The 19,927-nt window shown below is 31.9% G+C and overlaps 2 protein-coding genes across 2 annotated transcripts; one reads left to right on the top strand and one right to left on the bottom strand.

Moving 5' to 3' along the window:
• Positions 1-134: 134 nt before the first annotated feature.
• Positions 135-2,022, bottom strand: LOC134276780 (streptavidin-V2-like). The gene is made up of 2 exons (XM_062759064.1): positions 1,938-2,022; positions 135-547 (listed from the first exon to the last, which is right to left on the bottom strand). The coding sequence occupies exons 1-2, from the start codon at positions 2,020-2,022 to the stop codon at positions 135-137; spliced, it is 498 nt and encodes a 165-aa protein (XP_062615048.1).
• Positions 2,023-7,392: 5,370 nt separating this feature from the next.
• On the top strand, positions 7,393-8,372 carry LOC134276781 (streptavidin-V2-like). The gene is made up of 2 exons (XM_062759065.1): positions 7,393-7,495; positions 7,762-8,372. The coding sequence occupies exons 1-2, from the start codon at positions 7,426-7,428 to the stop codon at positions 8,178-8,180; spliced, it is 489 nt and encodes a 162-aa protein (XP_062615049.1). The 5' UTR covers positions 7,393-7,425; the 3' UTR covers positions 8,181-8,372.
• Positions 8,373-19,927: the final 11,555 nt, after the last annotated feature.

Genomic DNA, 19,927 nt, shown 5'->3' with positions numbered 1-19,927 from the left:
CTGTAGGAATAAGAACAGATAACACAATTTCATGTGTACAAGTATTGATATTGTATATACATGTAGAATTAAGGTACCGTAAAATAAAATCAAAATTATACACATTTAAGCGACTTTAAAGTTTGTTCGTTTTTCTAACCAACAACATCAGGTGTGCATGGAAGATCCACGACTTTCTGGAACTGGTCCTGATTGGTGTTAAAAGTTTTTTGATAATTGTCCGGATCTACGTAACTCGCCAGAATCCAGTGGGTTTTGATATTATCGTGCGCGGCATAGTACACGCCAGTCCAGCTCGCTACGGACCTGGCATTCCGGAATTCATTCTTATAAGCGACTGACCATCCCACAATGTATTCCGTGGTATTTACCTGTACATATCTTCCGATCAGGTCGTATTCTTTCTCAGCGTTTCCTACGGCGCTGTAATAATGCCCAGATAGTGTTCCGTTTTTACAAGAAAGTTTCATCTCTGACTGTAGTTGATTTCTCCAGACCCCTGCTAACGCACACTGTTCATCGTGTGATGATCTGCAAGATGATGAACCTGAAAAACATCACACTTAATATTTTTACAAGCAATTTACAGTGAGATTTTACTTGCTATTTATGATCAATTTATATTTTTTTCACAACGTGATATACGCAATACTATAAAAAATAGTGACTGAAGGATAGTTTTGACAGTACAGTAAATATGCTTACAGAGAAGTGCGAGGGAAGGACGTGACAAACAATGGTTCGATTCTTTATTACGGAAAACAATTAGAACCAGAGACCGTCTTCATAAAAAAGCACATAAAACTAAAAGAGAATCTGATCGGTCTGAATATAGAAAGGTACGGAATTCGGTTAACAATATGAAGAAACATGCTATGGCTAATTATTACGACAATATTGAAACATATTTAGAGGACTCAAGTAAAAATAATAATAAACTTTATTGGAAATTGATGAAGGTTTCATTCAACATTAAACTCTCTAACGAGATACCACCTATTGAAATATATAATGATAAAGGTGGTAAAAAGTTGACTTACTCTGACTCAGACAAAATTGAAACCTTAAATTCTTTTTTTTTCATCTATTTCTACTATTGATGATTCAAACGAAACACTACCAAACATGTACAATCTATGTAGTAGCACATTTTGTAAAATATCAATTGAAGAACATGAAGTATCAGACATTATTTCAATACTTCCTGTGAACAAAGCTATAGGTCCCGACTGTATAAGCCATAAAATGTTAAAATCCACTCTTCAGTCTGTTGTTAAACCACTCACTATGTTATACAACAGGTCCCTGTCAGATAGAATATTTCCATCTTTCTGGAAAATAGCTCATGTTATTCCTCTTTTTAAAAAGGATGACCCCTCTTTGGTTTCAAATTATAGACCTGTATAGCTGTTATCATGTGTTAGTAAAATTATGGAAAGAATTATTTTTAAACATGTGTACAATTATTTTCATTGCAATAACCTGTTTTATCGATATCAAGCCGGTTTTTTACCCGGACATTCTACTGTGTATCAATTACTTGAAACATATCATAGTATTGTACAAAATATTGATGAAGGAAAACTGTTGTATGGTTTTTTGTGATTTATCTAAAGCATTTGACAGAGTATGGCACAAGGGTCTCATTATTAAATTACAAACTTATGGTTTATCCGGAGATATCCTCCAGTGGTTTTCTAGTTATCTAAATCATAGGTCACAAAAAGTAATGTATAAGGATTTGTTCTCTTCAAAACTTTATTTAAATGCAGGTGTACCACAGGGCTCTGTATTGGGGCCACTTTTATTTCTGATATATGCAAATGATGTTGCTGAAAATATGATGTCCATGTGTAGATTGTTTGCTGATGATAATTCGCTTCAACAATGTTCATACAATATTTTAGACATTGAATACAAGCTAAACCACGATTTACACATTTTAGAATCATGGTCAGATAAATGGCTTCTAAAATTTAACCCATCTAAAACAAAGGTAGTCTTCTTTAACACAAAGGCCATTTCTATTATGCCAAAATTATTTTTTAAAGGGGATAGGCTAGAATGCGTCCCAGTCCATAGACACTTTGGTTTATTATTGTCACAAAATCTCAGCTGGTCTGCATATATTGACGGTATTGTAAATAATGCATAAAAACTTGGGCTTTTGAAAAAACTAAAGTTTAAATTGAGTAGAAATAACCTCTCAAAATTGTACACTACATTTATTAGACCAATGCTCGAATACGCTTCTGTTGTATGGGATGGGTGCTCTGAACAAGATTCTGAAAAGCTGGAAAAAGTACAACTAGCTGCGGCTAGAATTGTCACCGGACTTCCTATCTTTGCATCTACTGAAACACTTTATTTAGAAACTGGTTGGGAAACTTTAAAATTTAGGCGTTATGTTGCAAAAATGTCTACTATGTTCAAAATACATAAAGGGACTGTCCCTGAATATTTAAAGACATGTAATATTGTACCAAACAAGCATGAAAATGTATCAAAATACAATACCCGCAATAAAGAACAGTTCATTATTCCAAGATGTAGATTAGAACTATTCAAAAAGTCATTTGTGCCAGACGCCGTGAAACAATGGAATTTATTGAAATTAGATACAAGAGAAGCCGTAAAAACTTAAGGGCTTGTATAAAAATCATCAATCCGCCAACATATTTTTCTTTTGGTAAACGCTACACAAACATACTTCATACTAAACTAAGACACAACTGTTTACTTAATTATGATCTATATAAACGCAATATTATCAACAGTCCTCTTTGTTCTTGTGGAAAGTATGAAGATGTTTATCATTATTTTTTTGCTTGCGCAAAGTATGCAAATGCTAGAAACAATCTTTTTAACCACCTGTTCATGCTTGAAAAAATGGTTACAATTGACACTAACCTACTGCTATGGGGTGATAGAGATTTGCCTGTTTCAACTAATGTTAATAATTTTGCTGCTGTCCGTAGATTTATTACTGAAACATGTAGATTTTAAATTGATTTGTAATTAACTTGCATCACTTGAAAATATTAGAAATATTATATTTTAATGTATTATTTGCATGACATATTGTTATATTTATGGAAAGAAACTTGTAAGTTGCAAGAATTTGTTTCCAATCCATTTGACTCGTTCAATAAAATATGTTCAAAACAAGGGAAGGACGGCCGGTTTAAGTACGTTTTGACTTTAAATATTAAAACAACTGAATACACGCTAATTTAGTTTGACATATATGTGGTAGGATTGCGTTGTATGATACAAGAGACGCACAATATCTCATATGACAATTTCAACAACCTACGTATATGTCTAGTTAACGTTTATATACTTTATAAATTGAAATATTCCTATAAAACAAGTAATGAACTAAAAAAAAATAATAACCGCATAAGTTTAAAATGGCCGAAAAATGGCTCTCTCAAATCTAAAAGATAAAGGTCATATGCACCATCGAAACATTTTGAATTGGCTGTGTTAATTCAAATAATTTTAAGAATATCGTAAATATGATACTACCATATCATAAATATAATACTACCCAGCCCAATATGAGTTGAAATAGGGCAACTTGGATTAAAATGTCATATGTAGGGATATTATCATTTAATATTTTTCATGTATTTCAACTCACTAGCCGCCCTGGGAAAAGACTGAACAGCTAACACAGTACACAACAAAACCAGAATGTATACGCCTATTTTCATCCTGTAATTAAAATAAAGATTTTTCATTGTAGTGAATTAATAATTAGAACATATTACATGGATCTCTAAAACAGGAAGAAAACTACTCTTTGATCATCCTACTAATTTTATAAATCATGCTTCGAAAAAGTATTTATGTAATATATTTATTAAAAAATAATAATAAAAAAATAGAATTCAAAAACAAACAGCGGAAGCTTTTTATTTGTATCTATTTAAAGGGGAAACATATCAAAGTTAAATTTACCTTGACTTTACACCTCTTTCCTTTACGAATAATGCTTGAAAAGGTCGTTATCAATTTATATACCTTTATTTTATGTAAACAGATGGTCACGTGACCAGTTACTTGTATCAGGGACAAATTTTAGCAATTATAGATACATTTCACTTTTTTAATGAGTAATAAAATAATGTGTGATTCCTGTGTTGGATTTAATTTGAAGTTGTACGTTTTCGTTTAATTTGACCGATTGTTGGAGATAAAGTTACACTCAGAATGTTTTTAATCAATTAAACATAATTATAATATTTACTTATGATACCATTTGCATTATGCACTCTATCGTTTAAACAGAAAAACCCAATATAATTTCCATGATATCATAGAATGTCAGGAGAGGTAAAAAACAATATGTGTTTAATAAAATCTTCAACTAAAATGAAATTTTTAGACATCATTTTTTGTTGTTGACATTATGTATTTTCTTCTCATATCTTTTGGTTGTTTTTCTTTTTACATTAAGTGTGTTTCTTTTATTTTGCATTTTTAAATAGAAGTAAAGTAGTATTATTTTTTCTTTTTTCCCCTTTTTGCATGATGTTGAATTGCTTTTCATCTTTTTATTTAAGTTTAAAACATTTTAATGATTGCTCACGTAATTTTTTTACCATAGATCTTGAGCGATTTAAAAGAACAAAGTATCATACGTCGAAAAATTCAGTGACTGGATGTTACTAAATGTATTAATGGGAAAGGCTTTTATTTTGATTTTTTTCTCATCATTATTATATTTAGTTTTTAGTTTAAACAGTTGTTTTGTTTTTATTGGTTACATGTACAATGTACATATACTGTTTTTTGCTTTGTATTTTATTTTATTTTTTTCTTCAATTTAAATATTCTTGTTTTGAATACATAAAAGATTTTGGTTCAGGAACCAGGAAGTATTCACATGTCGAGATCCTGACAGATTTGGAATGGTAAAAGGTTAAGAAGCTAAATAAATATTATGTCCATGGGTTGGTCAGTTTGAAATGAATCCCCGACAACATTAATTCTCCAGTACAAATAAAAGACTGATAGAATCAAAATATGTTTTCTAAATAATCCATTCCAAAATAGAATCTCTAAAATCCAGATGATTTTATTTTTCTTTATCTATATGTATATTTGTCAACGGCGTTTTGGAATTTATTTACGTCCTGGAGAAAAAGTTGAGACAAATGCTTACTAATTTTAAATCTTATTTCAAACATCTTTAATTTTAATGAAAACGAAAAATTATGAAAGGAAATTCAGTTGATATTTTGCCCATCGTACGGAAGCAAATTTATGACCTATCAAAATATTTTTCGATTCGATATAATGAATTGTCGAATTTGTTAGAATTAATTAAATTGAGTTATAACGAATTTAATCTGTCATTAAAAAATTGTTAAATTCCTTAAAAAGTATTGAAAATTTGATATCACAAATTTTAGAATTGGCTATAACGAATTTTAGAAATTTTTAAAACGAATTTTAGATATTGTTTCAAAGACCTTCAATATGTTATAACAATTTTTAGAATACATTTACATGTCTTTAATTCGTTATAACAAATTCGAAAGTGCGTTATATCGAATGTTTGATGGTTACTTAATGGAATTACGTAAATAATACACAGATTTTTTTTAAAATGTCCTTTTTAAGGTACGTTTAATGGCAAAACAAAATACTGTTAGCATTAAATATGACTGAAACATATGAGGATAATGAACACTATTCAATAAGACAATATTGGTCAAACACGGACATCCAAAGCATCAGAGATGGGATCAAGTGGCATGGAGGAGTGAGCATCACCTGCCGATCGGCCACATCCGCCGTGTGCTACTTTTCATGAAATAGCAGAGAAATCCCTCGTCAATTCAGTGTATAAATAATAGACTAACAATTAGTATGAAAATCGTCAGTCAGCATTTGACTCAATGATGAATTGTATTTGCTGATAAAGTCATTGTATCGGCCGTAGAACTTACGAAATGATGACTTACAATGTAGACAAGACTGTTGATATTCTTGTTTCAACAACTTGTTTGTCAATAATTTACCTCTTTTTGTTCATACATAGAGCATGCTCTTACGTATCGAATCAACTGAGATATATAAACTCCGCATGCAGGTGATGAAGGTATATTGCTGCATAAGTAAGGGAACTTGAGGATAGAAAAGTTAAATTCATCACGTTTATCATAGAGCTTGGCTATTAGATTACCATTCACGTCTTTTTCAAGTTAAATATCCAAATTTGAAACGGATGAGTCAGACTCTGTGGTATCTTTTATCACAAGTTCACCAGGATATATCGTATCGACATAAGAATAGAAATTACCATTTTTAATTGACAATATGTCGTCGATAGATCAAAATTTCGAATTGAAGGCCACAACAAGTATTTTCTTCTTTTCACACTTAAGATTACGCACAAATTCTGCTTCATAAGAATGCTAAAATAGGTCTGCTAATATCGGGGTACAATTGGTACCCATGGAAATTCCAATAAATTGTTGGAAGACCTGGTCTCCAAAAACGACGTAGATATTGTCAATCATAAACTCAAGCATCTTTTTGATGTCAGAGTACTTGTGTGTAGAATCGGAACGTATTTTAGTCAATTAATTTTGCAAATGACCAATGACAAGGTACCGGTAAGTAAATCTACGAGTTCCAACAGCTGTCAATTACAATGTATATAAAAAAAGCATGGAATTTAAATTATCGCAGGGAATGGTTGCATCTACACCTATACATTGACCCTGGAAAATTTCCTAAATCTATGAATAAAGTTAATTTTTCATAAATATGCCGCTTGTACAAAGAAATGGATAATGATATACAAGAGTGAAGCCAAAATATTCCTAATTTCTCCATACTGTCAAAATGCCTGTAATTACTGGTTTTTCCCCACGTGATGGACCGTATCTATAAAGGAAGGTAAATAAAACGACATCTCAGTAAGCCTCTTCCCAACCAAGAGAGAAGAATTTCTAGGTAAATTTGAAACTGTTATTTAACAACAAAATAACCAAACGTGTATTGATACCCTGCAATACTATTCTGAAATGTTAATCTTTTGCAGTAATATGAAGATTTTTTGGATAAAATGTATATTACCTTTTTACAAGATTAAAATTCGACATTATTTAAGTTCACATGACCGTTACTTGATAAATATTTTGCGAGTATCTTTTTGAGCTTAAATCTGTACACTTTTAATCATTTTTCTCAAATATGATCTTATAATTAGATTTGATTAATGACGATCATATTTAAAAAATGATAATTTATTTGAACTGTTCTGATTTATTTTTGTTTTAATTTAATTAATTAATTTATTATTGATTTGTTTGATTATTATTTATTTATATTATTATTTCATCAATAAATTATTCTTGTGCAATCAAATCTGCATATATTTTAAATTCGAATTACAGAATAAAGATGCTTTGTCATTTCATGTCCCTATTGATTTGTGGATTACTACTGATACATTCATCAGACAGTGTGGCTCGTAAGTTGCATGTCATTCTATAACGCTTCTAATATTTTTCGATATATTGTTTTGACTGCAAACTATTTTCTTAATATAATATTACTAGAAACCTTTTATTCTTATTGTTGCATTAATTATTATCTCTTTTCAGATTTTATTTCATCTTCATTGTAAGCATCGGAATAATTTAAATAAAGAGCTATTACATAAGCGCTAACAATGCTAGTGGTAAGAAATCCCAAATGTTTAATAAGAGTGTTTTATCTAATATAATTTCATTTTAGATAATGATCTATGTAAGACCCATGGTCATCACGGAAACCAATGTGCTTTAGCTGGAAAGTGGAGAAACGAGTACAAATCAGAGATGACGATCCATTGCCAAAACGCCACCATAACAGGTCAATATACGGACGTGAGCGGGGATCCCACACAGCAGTATCTACTGGTAGGGAAATATATACAGGTCAATAACACCGAGTACATCACAGGATGGTCTGTCGCCTTCAAAAACGATTACCATGACTACATGTCTGTCAAGAGCTGGAGTGGGGTGTACTACGCGGTACACGGAAACATAAAGACCCACTGGGTGCATGCCAAATACGTGGAGCCGAAAAACTACTGGAAAACTTTCTCGACCAATCAAGACACCTTTACCAGAACAAGTAGCGACCCCTGCTTACCAAACTCCGCTGGTTGAATGTCATTCTTTTTATTCATTATAATGAACTTGTATCAAATCAACTCAAGCTTTGAACTGATTAATGAAATAGTGCATTCTTATTTTATTATCATTAGGCAGAAGCTTTTTCGTATAGCAAATACATCTGTGAAGAAACAATGTAATGTTCTAATTTGTGTGAAATTGTTCGTTCGAATCATTAAAAAATTAGTAAAACTGGTTTGCATCTCTATTACTTAGTAATATAATTTGAATAGTGGTGGTTGAATAATAAGAAAGAATTGATACAGGGACAAAAAAATGTTAACAAATATTTGTGTAGCTGTATTTTAAATTCCTATGAAGCTGAATTTACAACTTCTGCTTAAGTAGAAAAAAAAACAAGCCTGCAACTCGCCGTTTAGAATTATCGACGATATATTATCAACAAAATTACTTCTATTAATATGTAGAATCTATAGATACCAGTGATCTTGAAATTAAGACACTACAGAGTCTGCAACATATTTGTCATGTTTGGATGTTTGACTACTATACACTATAAGGACCAACTACACTGTAACGACTTTGTCAACTTCCCTTACTTATGCAGCAATATACATTCATCACCTGCATACGGAGTTTATACATGTAGTATCGCAGTTGATTTGATATGTAAGAGCATGTAAATACGTATGAAAAATTTCTAAAACGAGGTAAATTATTGGCACACAAATTGATGAAACAAGAATATAGCTGTCTCCTTTTAAGTCATCATTTCGTAAGTTCCAGGTCGATACAATGACCTTGTCAGCAAATACAATTTATCATTGAGTCAAATGCTGACTGACGTTTTCCATACTACTTGTTAGACTATTATTTATACACTAAATTGTGGACTGATTTTTCCGTTAATTCATGATCATGTCAAGGAGCGCACGGCGGGTGTGTCCGGTCGGCAGGGGATGCTCACTCCTCAGTGGCACCTGATCCCACCGATGTTTGAAAGTTCCGTGTTTGCTTTGCTCCTTTTTGTATTGTTTAATGGACTTTTGATCTTGAATACTGTTTTTTATATCTATACGTTTCATTTTTGTTACAAAAAATCAATTTTTAAAAATAATCGAAGTTTAGTACAACAAATAGAAAATATATATAATTTTCTTTACGGTATCTTGTGAAATTTGTATTCTTTGAAAACCCATAAAATTTGTTATCTTTATATAATACAGAAATGTATTATTTTCTATTATTTCTGTATTATGAAAACTTAAAAATATGTAAATTAATTATTATTCCATATGTTTTTAAGAGCAAGTCCCGGTATGAATAGATAGTGGTCTAAATTTCAATAATTCCAAAAATTACATTTTTTTTATAAAAGAAATAAAAACCAGGGCTGTTATGCCATGCCTTTGTACTTGCAGTGTAAAAATTTACCTTTAGCCTCTGATAATTATAGGTATCTACTATTATTACTCTATATAAATTTAGTGCCATAAAATCTGAGTCTCTAAATCTCCTATGATTGTTTCGGCATAAATAAGTAATGAAGCTTATTTCAACTTATGTTATATCGTATACCATAAGTTGAAATAAGCTTCTCTTTATCTTTTTCATTTAATTTCAGTGTAGACAATGAGACAAATTTCCCTCCAGAAAAAAAGGCTTCAAATTGAGCATACATGTATTGTAAAAGTAGCGTCAAGCGGAGTCATACGTTTTTGACGTAACCCATTTTGACGTGGGTAACAAATGTCCATATGAATGCATTAAATCTTTTACCCAATCAAATCAACCTACATGTTTTACACTACAGGGGTTAAATCATAAAAACATGAAATGGGTACTCGGATAAAATTGACGGTTCCTTTCAACAGGAAACTTTTTCCCTCTGGGAAACATGAAGGATATGTAGATAACGAACAGTATTCAATATCAAAGTCCATAAAACAATACAAAAAAGAGCAGCAAACACGGACATCCAAAACATTAGAGGTGGGATCGATTTCCTATTTTCCTCATACCCATTCCATAACTGTATATTACCAATCCAATAGTATATTATCGGATGGCCGCGAAAACAAATCGGACAGTATTATAAAAACAATTTTTAGAGTCAATCAAGGTAGAATATGTCCATAAACAAAAAGGAAGGACAGATATATACGGGAAAGTTATCACAAGGATATCAAATTCACGAAGAAGAAATATAGTTTTATTAACCTCGTGACCGAAACAATAATACTTTCCATTGCATGAGATACTTTCAACCAATGAAAGCGTTTTATTGTTCAAACTAAAAATCAATAAAAGAATGGAATTTTTAAAAATGACAATAGAATGTAACGTCATTTTAAAAAAACACCCCAGTTTGACATTGAGGGAGGGCACAGTGCTCCAAGTTGCGACTGAAATGGTCGCATTTTGCGACCAAAAAATTGATTTTGCGACTCAAAATGAAAACACACTCGCATTCGCGACTGAGAAAATATGGCTGGAAACGTCCATTTTTAAGATCGGGATCGAGATTTTATTTGTAAACATTCTCTATCAAGAAAATGTTTGAAGACATATACTTAAATACACTTTACAAAGCGTCACATGGACTTGGATCACGTAATGTTATGGTAGCATGCTGATGCTGTACAAAGTTTGATTAGAACCAGAGACGTGTATAAATAATGTTCCTGATAGAATGACATCAAAACTTTTTTAAATTTCCAAGATCCGACTTTGTTATTGAAGCATTTGGTCAATTGCCTGCATGTCACAATGAATCATGCTAAGAAAGAGTGTTTTGGCGCCATTTATAATGACTATGTAATGGGTTAGGTACGTAGTAGTAAGTAAACATGACAAACAGCAGGCGAAGTCCTGTCTCAACAGCTGTCAAGCTTGTATTTTCATTTGATAAAATTTTATTTCTGTAATTAGATTATTTGTGTTCTTGTACAACCATAAGGGTACATGTATTCAATACAAATAATTCATTCAACCTAGCAAATTTTTATAGTAACAGTAATAAGTAATCTTTGATATAATAAAGACATAATACATATCCTTATTTAAATTATTAAGTTTTATTCACAAAATGTATTTTTTTTTATGGCGAGTGAAATATTTGATTATGGCGACCAGAAATTCTGAAATGGCGACCAAAAATACTTTTAGGTCGCCATTTTGCGACCTAAAAGCAAGTGTGTCTTGTGTGGAGCACTCGGGGCACTTTGGTTTGGTTTTTATTGATTTTTCCGCATAAACTCTAGGATGATTTTGTGGTGTTTGTTGAAATCTAGCAATTTTTAACGGTTAAAAGGAATTCAGGTGCGCTTTGTAGGTTTTTCAGGCGGTAATTATAAAGGTTTTAAGTAAAATAAAGTCATATAGTAAAAGGAAACAGAGCTCTCGTTAGCTACGACCAGCTTCAACTTCACTTTCACATTGTTGTGTGGACATACACCGCATTTTAATCAAACATTTTGTTTTCGTTATGATCAATAAAGATGGAGAACACATGGAAGTAAAAATATTAAGAATAAACCCGAAAAACATATGGAATTTGAACTTCATGCTTTTCAACAAAAAGATTCGGTCACGGTCAAGTAATTACACATTCGATTACAATTTTTTTGACCTTGACAGGTAAGTATTGCAAATGAAAGGCATATTTGTAAGCAACTAGTAAATTGAAGTTTAGGTTTTTAAAATTTTGAAAAAATAAAAGTGGGGACTTAGAAAATTCGACAAGTATATTTGGTATGCCTACTTCACTAGTTAAGTGCTTTCAAACGACAACGAGGTCAATGACCTTGTGACCTTGACTGTAACCTTTATGCTAAGAATAGATTTTACAAACTTTGTTGCTGTGGGGGCATAGTGTTTCACAAACACATATTGTTTTTGTATATTTCTTTGAATAATGCAAACATTTTCACAATTTGATATTTTTTCAAAACCCCTAGTAACACTAAATTAGAAACATAAAGAATTATTGCTCACTTCCAACATATAAATTATAACATTAATTATAGTGAACATAATGTATGTAAAAACTTAATTGATTTGTTATCCAATGTAGTTTTAATAGTCAAGCTGATGAATGTGATCATGGTGATAGGGATACATTTCAAAAACTAACTAGTGGTACAGTGTAAATAAAGCACCGTAGTGTTATAAGCTTTGAATGCATTGATAAAAATGTCTTATTTCATCATGTTCATTACATGTACCTGGGTTGTTTTTTTTTTGCCAGGTGGTTATTTCAGTTAGGTTAATAAAGAGAAACATACGAGATGTAATTAAATTTCATTCTTATATATTCATTCATAAAGGTGATGAAGATACCCAACATAATGATTAAAAGATAAAGAGAATAAATCAGATTGGTGATCAATATCCAAAAGACAGGATGGTGGATCTAAAGGGAATGGGTTCCAATATTTTCCTTTGTTTATTGCATGGTTTTGAATTTCACATTCACCCCAGACAAATCAAAATGAGTTATTTGTAGGTTGATCTAATTAAGGTTTATCTTTTTGATTATAGCTATTTGATTTCAAACAGTTTGCTTATAAGTCATGTGATATCATGATCCAAAGTTATGAGTGGTGGATCCAAAGGGGAGTTATATTGAATTTTTAATTACTTATCATGCTTATTGTAGATCATCATAACATATACTAATAATTATTGCGCATTTATTTAAACATTTAAGTAACCTTTCTTTGTGTGATAAGTGATGGACCAAAGGCATGTATATTTCACCAGTAATTGTTTTGATAGTTGAGGTGGATCCAAGGGGGTGGATAGATATATTTTTAAATACATGTATTAAATTTTGTAATGTGTCAAAGGAATCAATAATAATCATGTGATGTTTATGGTTAATTGATTTTAAACATTTAACTTATATATCATGTGTGATCAAAATCTAAACTTATAAGTGGTGGATCCAAGGGGGTGAATATTAATCTTTTTTAAATATTTGTGGTGGGTGCAGGATCAAAGAATATTAATGATCAATGATTGTGGTTAATTTATATCAGCATTTAGCTTATATGTCCTGTTTGATCATGATCTTAATTTTAAAGGGATGGGTCCAAGGGGGAGTGGATATTTATGTTATATAGTAGTTGTGGTTGATCCAAGGGGAGTGGATATTAATTTTAAATACATGTATTTGTGATGGGTAAAAGGATATTAATGATTATAGGCTTATAGCTAATTGATTTCAAACATTAAGATTATATGTTATGTATGTTCAAGATCTAGACTTATAAGTGGTGGATCCATGGGGAGTGGATATTAATTTATTTTTTTTTAAATATTTGTTGTGGATCAAAGGATATAAATGATTACGGCTTACTGATTTCAACATTAAGCTTATATGCCATGTGTGATCATGGTCTTAACTTACATTAGTGGTGGATCCTTGAGGAGTAAGTTTTTATTTTAAAATATTTGTGGTGGATCAAAGGATTTTTTTATTATAGTTTTTTAAAAAGAAGAATTGCTGTCCATCCAAGTGTTTACAGAAGATTCCCACTAATGCAGTTTTTTCCATCAGGAAGCAGTTTTGGAAACTGGTCATTACTCAACAGAATCAGGAGATTTCAGTATTGTATGCAAACAAAGATAAGACAGTGTCACTCGCACAAATTTAAGTCCCCTTTCGGTTGATTGTACTTTTTCTTAACAAATAAAAATCAGTATCTCAGACACTCCTCTTCTCTTGGCAAGTCATTTGGTTGAGTTTTCTCTGGCAATAGTATTTGTTTATGACCTTCACTTTAATTAAAATGGCTGTACAAAAGTAGTTAAACAATGGATATATAACAGTCAATTTTGCATTTTTATGCCTCTAGATCTGCCACATAAAAAATAATTTGATTTTGTATATGATTGAAGATAAAATGCTTCATAAAGTATATTCAGACATTGCATTCTTATCCCATTATTCCCATATCTGCTTTTTTATTTATCCCATGGGATTAAAAATACCCAGTATTATGTACTTTGCAGGATTTTTAATCCTAAGAAAAGCAAATATGGGATTTTTAATCCTATGTTGCCTATTATGGGAGAAAAATCCCATGGGAGAAAAAATCCCTCAAAGATTTTTTTCTCCCATGGGATTTTGGTGGGATTTTTGGTGGGATGAAAAATCCCGCCATTCTCCCATGGGATTTTAGGTTTTGACAGAGGTTTATGAGAAAACTACTACAATGTGGAAGTTGAGATTGACATGATGAGGTCAGAATAAAAAATCCCACCAAAATATAGAAAAAAATCTAATGTAGGTCTTTTCGAAAGGGTACCTAAAGTCCAGACTTTGTCGTGTCCGGACTTAAATGTCGCAGTGTTTAAATATTTCAATAAAGTACCATGTTTCAGTTGTAAATCGCTTTGAAATTGGTGTAAAATAAGCATTTTTATCGTTTTTTTGTCAATAAACATATGTTCCCCCGTGTCACACAAAAAGCTTTGGTACGAATTTGTGAAATACCAATCCATATTACCTGTAAAAAGGATTTTTTGTGACACGGGGGTGAAAGATGTTTTAAAAAAAATTTCCGTTTTCCATTGATTTCTATAGCGAAAAACACAAGTATTACCAAAATTTTAGAGTTATCTCTCCTTGTTTTCCCAAATAAGTAATGTTTTCTGAAAATTCATATAATTATCTATAATAAATATGAAAAAGTCATCGAATATGTCAACTTTTGAAAATGACTTGGAGGTAGGCGGGAGAACAATACTATCGTTCGCAGTTCTTATATTTCACGTTTTTTAATTGAAACTGTTCAATCATTACTAGTATATAATTTGTAATCACACAGTTTTTATAAAATTACAAAATACAAAGAGAAATTTATTTATGGAATGAAGCTTATTTCAACTTATATTATACGAAGAATGGGCGATGAAATATCAGTAAGTATTTAATGTTTCTCATTAGAAGTTTTTGTATTTATTTTAAATGTTTGATTATTTATTTTTTAATTGATGAGTTCATGTAACATAGATTTCAGGAAATAAAATGAATTTTGATCGACCGACGTATACATGTACTGTATCTACATATGGTTACGCTGCATCGCGAATGACCCTGCTTAGATAACTCTATGCTATCTATATTATCTACGCGAAGCGGTTTATAAAAAAGCGTAAACTGCCCCAAGTTTTGTTATATCGTATAATATAAGTTGAAATAAGCTTCATTCCTTATGATTTAATTTCAGTACAGACAATGAGATAATTTTCTCCCCAGAACAAGGCTTCATTGTCATCTCCCTCGGGAGATGACACATTAAGATTGTATGCCGGAAGTGAAGTCCTAGTCTCCATTAATTCTTCGGGTATCCTCGATGTTTTACAATATCTCAAGTGAGAATCTACACAAGTTCCAAGTAGCCTGTAAACTGGTTTTCTTTTAGTAGAACTAGCTTAGAAGTGTGATATCTACTTTCGGGTTAGGCCTATCTGAAAGCCAAGGAAAATTTAGAAAAGCAGTACGATGATTGTCATCTCTTACGAGAGATGACACATTAAGTTTGATTTCCTGATGTGAAATCCCAGTGTAAGCAGCTATTTTTCAGTCTGCAATCCTCGGCTGACTCCACTACGCTACATTCAAAAAGTGCGAGGCCACCCGAAAATCACCGACTGCTCAGTTTGACGCGATGATGCGATTTTCTAAATATAGAGATGTAAACAACGAGCGATCTGCCTTATTATTGATAAAGAAAACAGGCTGCAAAGAAATCATACAGAGACCAATACACAATCGCCTGAATAATGAGGTTTTTCAAAATATGCACTGTATGTTCTTATATGTAAAGTCTTCTTGGCTATTACCTAAATGATGGCCAGAACTCGATAGAATCTTCTAACTAGGTCAGCGCGTGTGTAAAGATCCTCTGCAGCCGAGGCGTGGATCCAAGAATTCACAGAAAAACAACATCAAATAAAAACAATCGCATTACTGACTAATAGGAATTGATGGTGAAAACTTCAATTTTTTGGTACATTAGTCATTCTATAACGCGGTGTCATTTTTTAAAAAAATAATACATGTCTGATTATAAAATCAAATGCATTGAGAAACTAGTGCTAATTGTAACGGGAACCGTTACAGATGTTCCCCAAACGCTCCCCAACTCCCTTTTGGTGCCATATTCCCTGTAAGCTTCATTAAATAAGACAAACTCTGTGCATTTTTGACTTTAACAACGTTTTCCCAGAAGGATACCAATTATAGTCAAAGCATTGCACCCGTGCGCATGTGAATTCATGTGCGTTATGACCATATCATCTTGTCTACACTATCTATATATTTTAATAAACTATATATTTAAGCATTCAGTCCAAAAGTATTAAAAAATCATTCATTTAATTTCACTCGTTCCAATTGCACGCACGTGCATGATGACCATACCTTGTTGTAGGAGTCCCTTATATCTATCTATGTTCTAAATCCCATCCTGTTTGGTTAAAAACAAGGAAGTTATAGCCATTTCCAGTTTCAGCCAATCAGATTGCAGCACACGTGCATGCGCGTGATTTCATGATTTTATTTCTATATCATATTGTAGGATATCTTAATGCATGACTATGTTTTAAATTTCAAAGCATTTCGTCAAAAAACAAAGGAGATATAGCCATTTAAAGTTTCAGCCAATCAGATTGCAGCACGCGCGCATGCGCATGCTTTCATGAAAGTTATTATATATCACGCTGTAGAACTTCATAATGTAGGACTATGTTCAAAATTTCAAAGGATTATGACAAGAAACAAGAAAGATATTGAGACTTTAGTTTCAGCCAATCAGAGCGAAGCGCACGTGCATGCGCGTGAGATCTTGCTATTTTGACCATGCCACCTTGTCTATACTACTAAAGTATCCTTACATTATGAGTTTCAAAAATTTTTATCAAAAAATAGAAAAGTTACGGCAATTTCCATTATATTGGTCATTTCACGTGTTGCACGTGCGCGCTCTTGCCAGCACGTGCGCGCAAAATGACCTTGATTCCGCAATTCTACATAACATGTCTACTAACCCTAAAAAGGTTTTACCTACTTCGGGTGAACAGTTTACAAGAACACTCGCGGACAAAAAAGTACCCAGGAAGAAGAAGAAAAATAATAATAATAAAAAACAGAGTAAAACAAATATGTTCCCCAACTTCGTTTGGGGAACATAATTAAAAGCACAGCTTATAAGCGGATACATTAATGTCTATAAAAAAAACTACAGACATTGAATGAAAGATCACAAAGAATGATTATGAGTATTTTCTTGCATGTATAATCTATTCTTTTAAAGGATTTATCATGATTAAAGAACTTGCAATCATTTTCTTTATGCAGTTTTAATTGCATAAATGTCAAAAACATCTTTAATTCACTCCTCCTATATAATTGAAATGAAGACCAAATTATAATACATAATAGGTTGTATGTTTAGTATGCAGATAAAGTTTACTAAAACACAAAAAAATATACGCACTGCACGGCCACTAATGGCACAATACTGTATATTCCGAAAACAGCCGTAAGTTCAGGGTTGGTAATTTGTAAATGCTTGATTTTAGCTGATAGCATTTAAATGTTATTACTTACTTATGCTTAAAAGCCTGTGAACGTTGGGTAGGGGCCACACAAAAAATGATTTAATTAAATATAATGTATATTTTGGACAAAAAAACTGTGAGTCTAGGCACCCTCTAAATCCACCAGTGCTGTTAAAAGTTGATTTTGAAAAGTTAACCTTTTGATGTAAGTTTAGTTCATCCCCCCCCCTTAAAACCAAAGGGGTTTGACGACCATATCACTTTACATAGGCGTCAGAACCGGGGGGGGGGGTGCTAGGGGTTCCAAGTATATATTTGGTATAGACATCGAACATATCTTCGTAAGTTTAGCCCCCCCCCACTTTCCACAGATACGTCTTAGTATAGGTTAAAATTGGGAAAAAAGTTGGTGTTTGGAAGAAAATTTTTGGTACTGGAGTTCGAACTACCCCCCCCCCCCCCCCCCCCCCCCCCCCACGAAATAGGATTTTCGTATTTTGGAAAAAGACATTTCCTCTTTTTTTTTTTTTGCTTGTCAGGTTTTTTGGGAGGTACAAAAAAAAATTTCTTACACTTAGCCCCCCCCCTACTTTCAATTTGCTTCCGACGCCAATGCTTTAAGGAATGGGAATTTAGTTAACGTGAAATCTTTGGGAAGGTTTTGAGTTGATTAAGTTAGCGCTTCTGTCCGCTGTCAGAGTACATAGAGTAAGAAGCTGCGATATACAAGCAATATGTAACGTCAAAAGGAAAGCTAAGATTTTACCCGAGTAATTCTTGTGATTTTTTTTAATTCAAATTTTACAAAAACTGCGTAGTGGGACATAAACATTTTTTTTTTAAATTAAAAATAATCTTATGATTATTAAAAGGAAATGGAAATGCGATGTAAAATTCAATTATAGCATGGCTTACTGGGCAAAATTGCACAAAAAACTCTTCCATTTGACAAATTTATTAACTGATAATGGGCACTTTTGTCATAAAGAGTTATCTCTATCATGGATTAAGCTTACTTTGTGAAAGTGCTAGGATATATGTCAATGAAACTTGTCTCAAAGTTTGTAGCTTTGATAATTTTCAGATAAAAGAGACTTTGAAGCATTATTTTAGTATATTTCATGCAGTGTAAAATGCTATTGCAACATATAAATCGTGATATTATTTAAACAATTTTAGAAAATCAGATCTACAAATCTGTGTACCAGATCTTTTAAATTTTTACTGCTGTAATTGTTCAATGCCAGCCTCCCCATCCTCACACTTTTTGTTCGAGTATAGTCATGTACTTAACAAAATGAATTTGTTTTTCGAAAAAAAAAATCAAAATATTCCCTTCTCATCCACAGCATAAGATTTTGATCACTGTCCTTTTTCCTAATCTGAAATTGTTCAGGTAAGCTGCCATTCCCCTTCCCCAGAAGAATAGAAAAATCTGTAATAGTTGAGAAAAAAATTACACTTTACTGTTTATTCTGTGACATTAATGAAACCAAAGAGATTAAATTTAAGGCTTTCTGGAAAGCCAAACTTGTAATGATTTAATTTTAAAAGTAACGTCTAGCGGAGTAATACGTTTTTTGACGTAACTCATTGTGACGTAGGCAAGTTATGTTATACAAAATGGATAAAATCTCTTATTCAATCAAATGGCGTGTTACAAGTAAAATTAAATTATTTGAACATGTTGATTTTACTGTCGTCAAAAGATTTATCTTGAAGTGTTATTTGTATAGACAATGAGACATGAACTTTAAAATGGGTAATAAAACACTTAATTGTTATGAAATTTATGCATAAAAATGATCAAGAAGCCTTTTCTGATGGACTTGTTTTAGAATCAAATCTATCGCATATCACTTTAAAAATATTGTATTGTATCGTATTGAAATTCTTAACTCAATACACAGCCCTATTAGCGTCCATCCCTATTTGCATCATCCATAAAGGTTAAATCAGAACTAATAACATAATTAAAGAGCTATTCCCAAAACCAGAAGTCTCTGTCGAGACTGTAGCTCTACTGGTTTGTACTTATAGCAAAGGAAGAGGAAAGTACTATTTATGTTCTCAGTGTAGTCTACTTGCATGCCACATTATATTATAATGAGACAAAAACTGTATTTGAAGTAGCATTTTGAGAGTAACAGAAATTGCTATCTTTATTAACCAAGGTAATAATGTTCATTGAAGTCAAAAACGGATAT

Source organism: Saccostrea cucullata, unplaced genomic scaffold (genome assembly GCF_032062105.1).
Source record: "Saccostrea cucullata isolate Sc308-1 unplaced genomic scaffold, CSIRO_AGI_Scuc_v1 ctg16577, whole genome shotgun sequence".
Classification (NCBI taxonomy): Eukaryota; Metazoa; Mollusca; class Bivalvia; order Ostreida; family Ostreidae; genus Saccostrea; species Saccostrea cuccullata.
The sequence above is the reverse complement of the archived record's forward strand: the minus strand, read 5'-3'. Positions and strand labels throughout refer to the sequence as shown.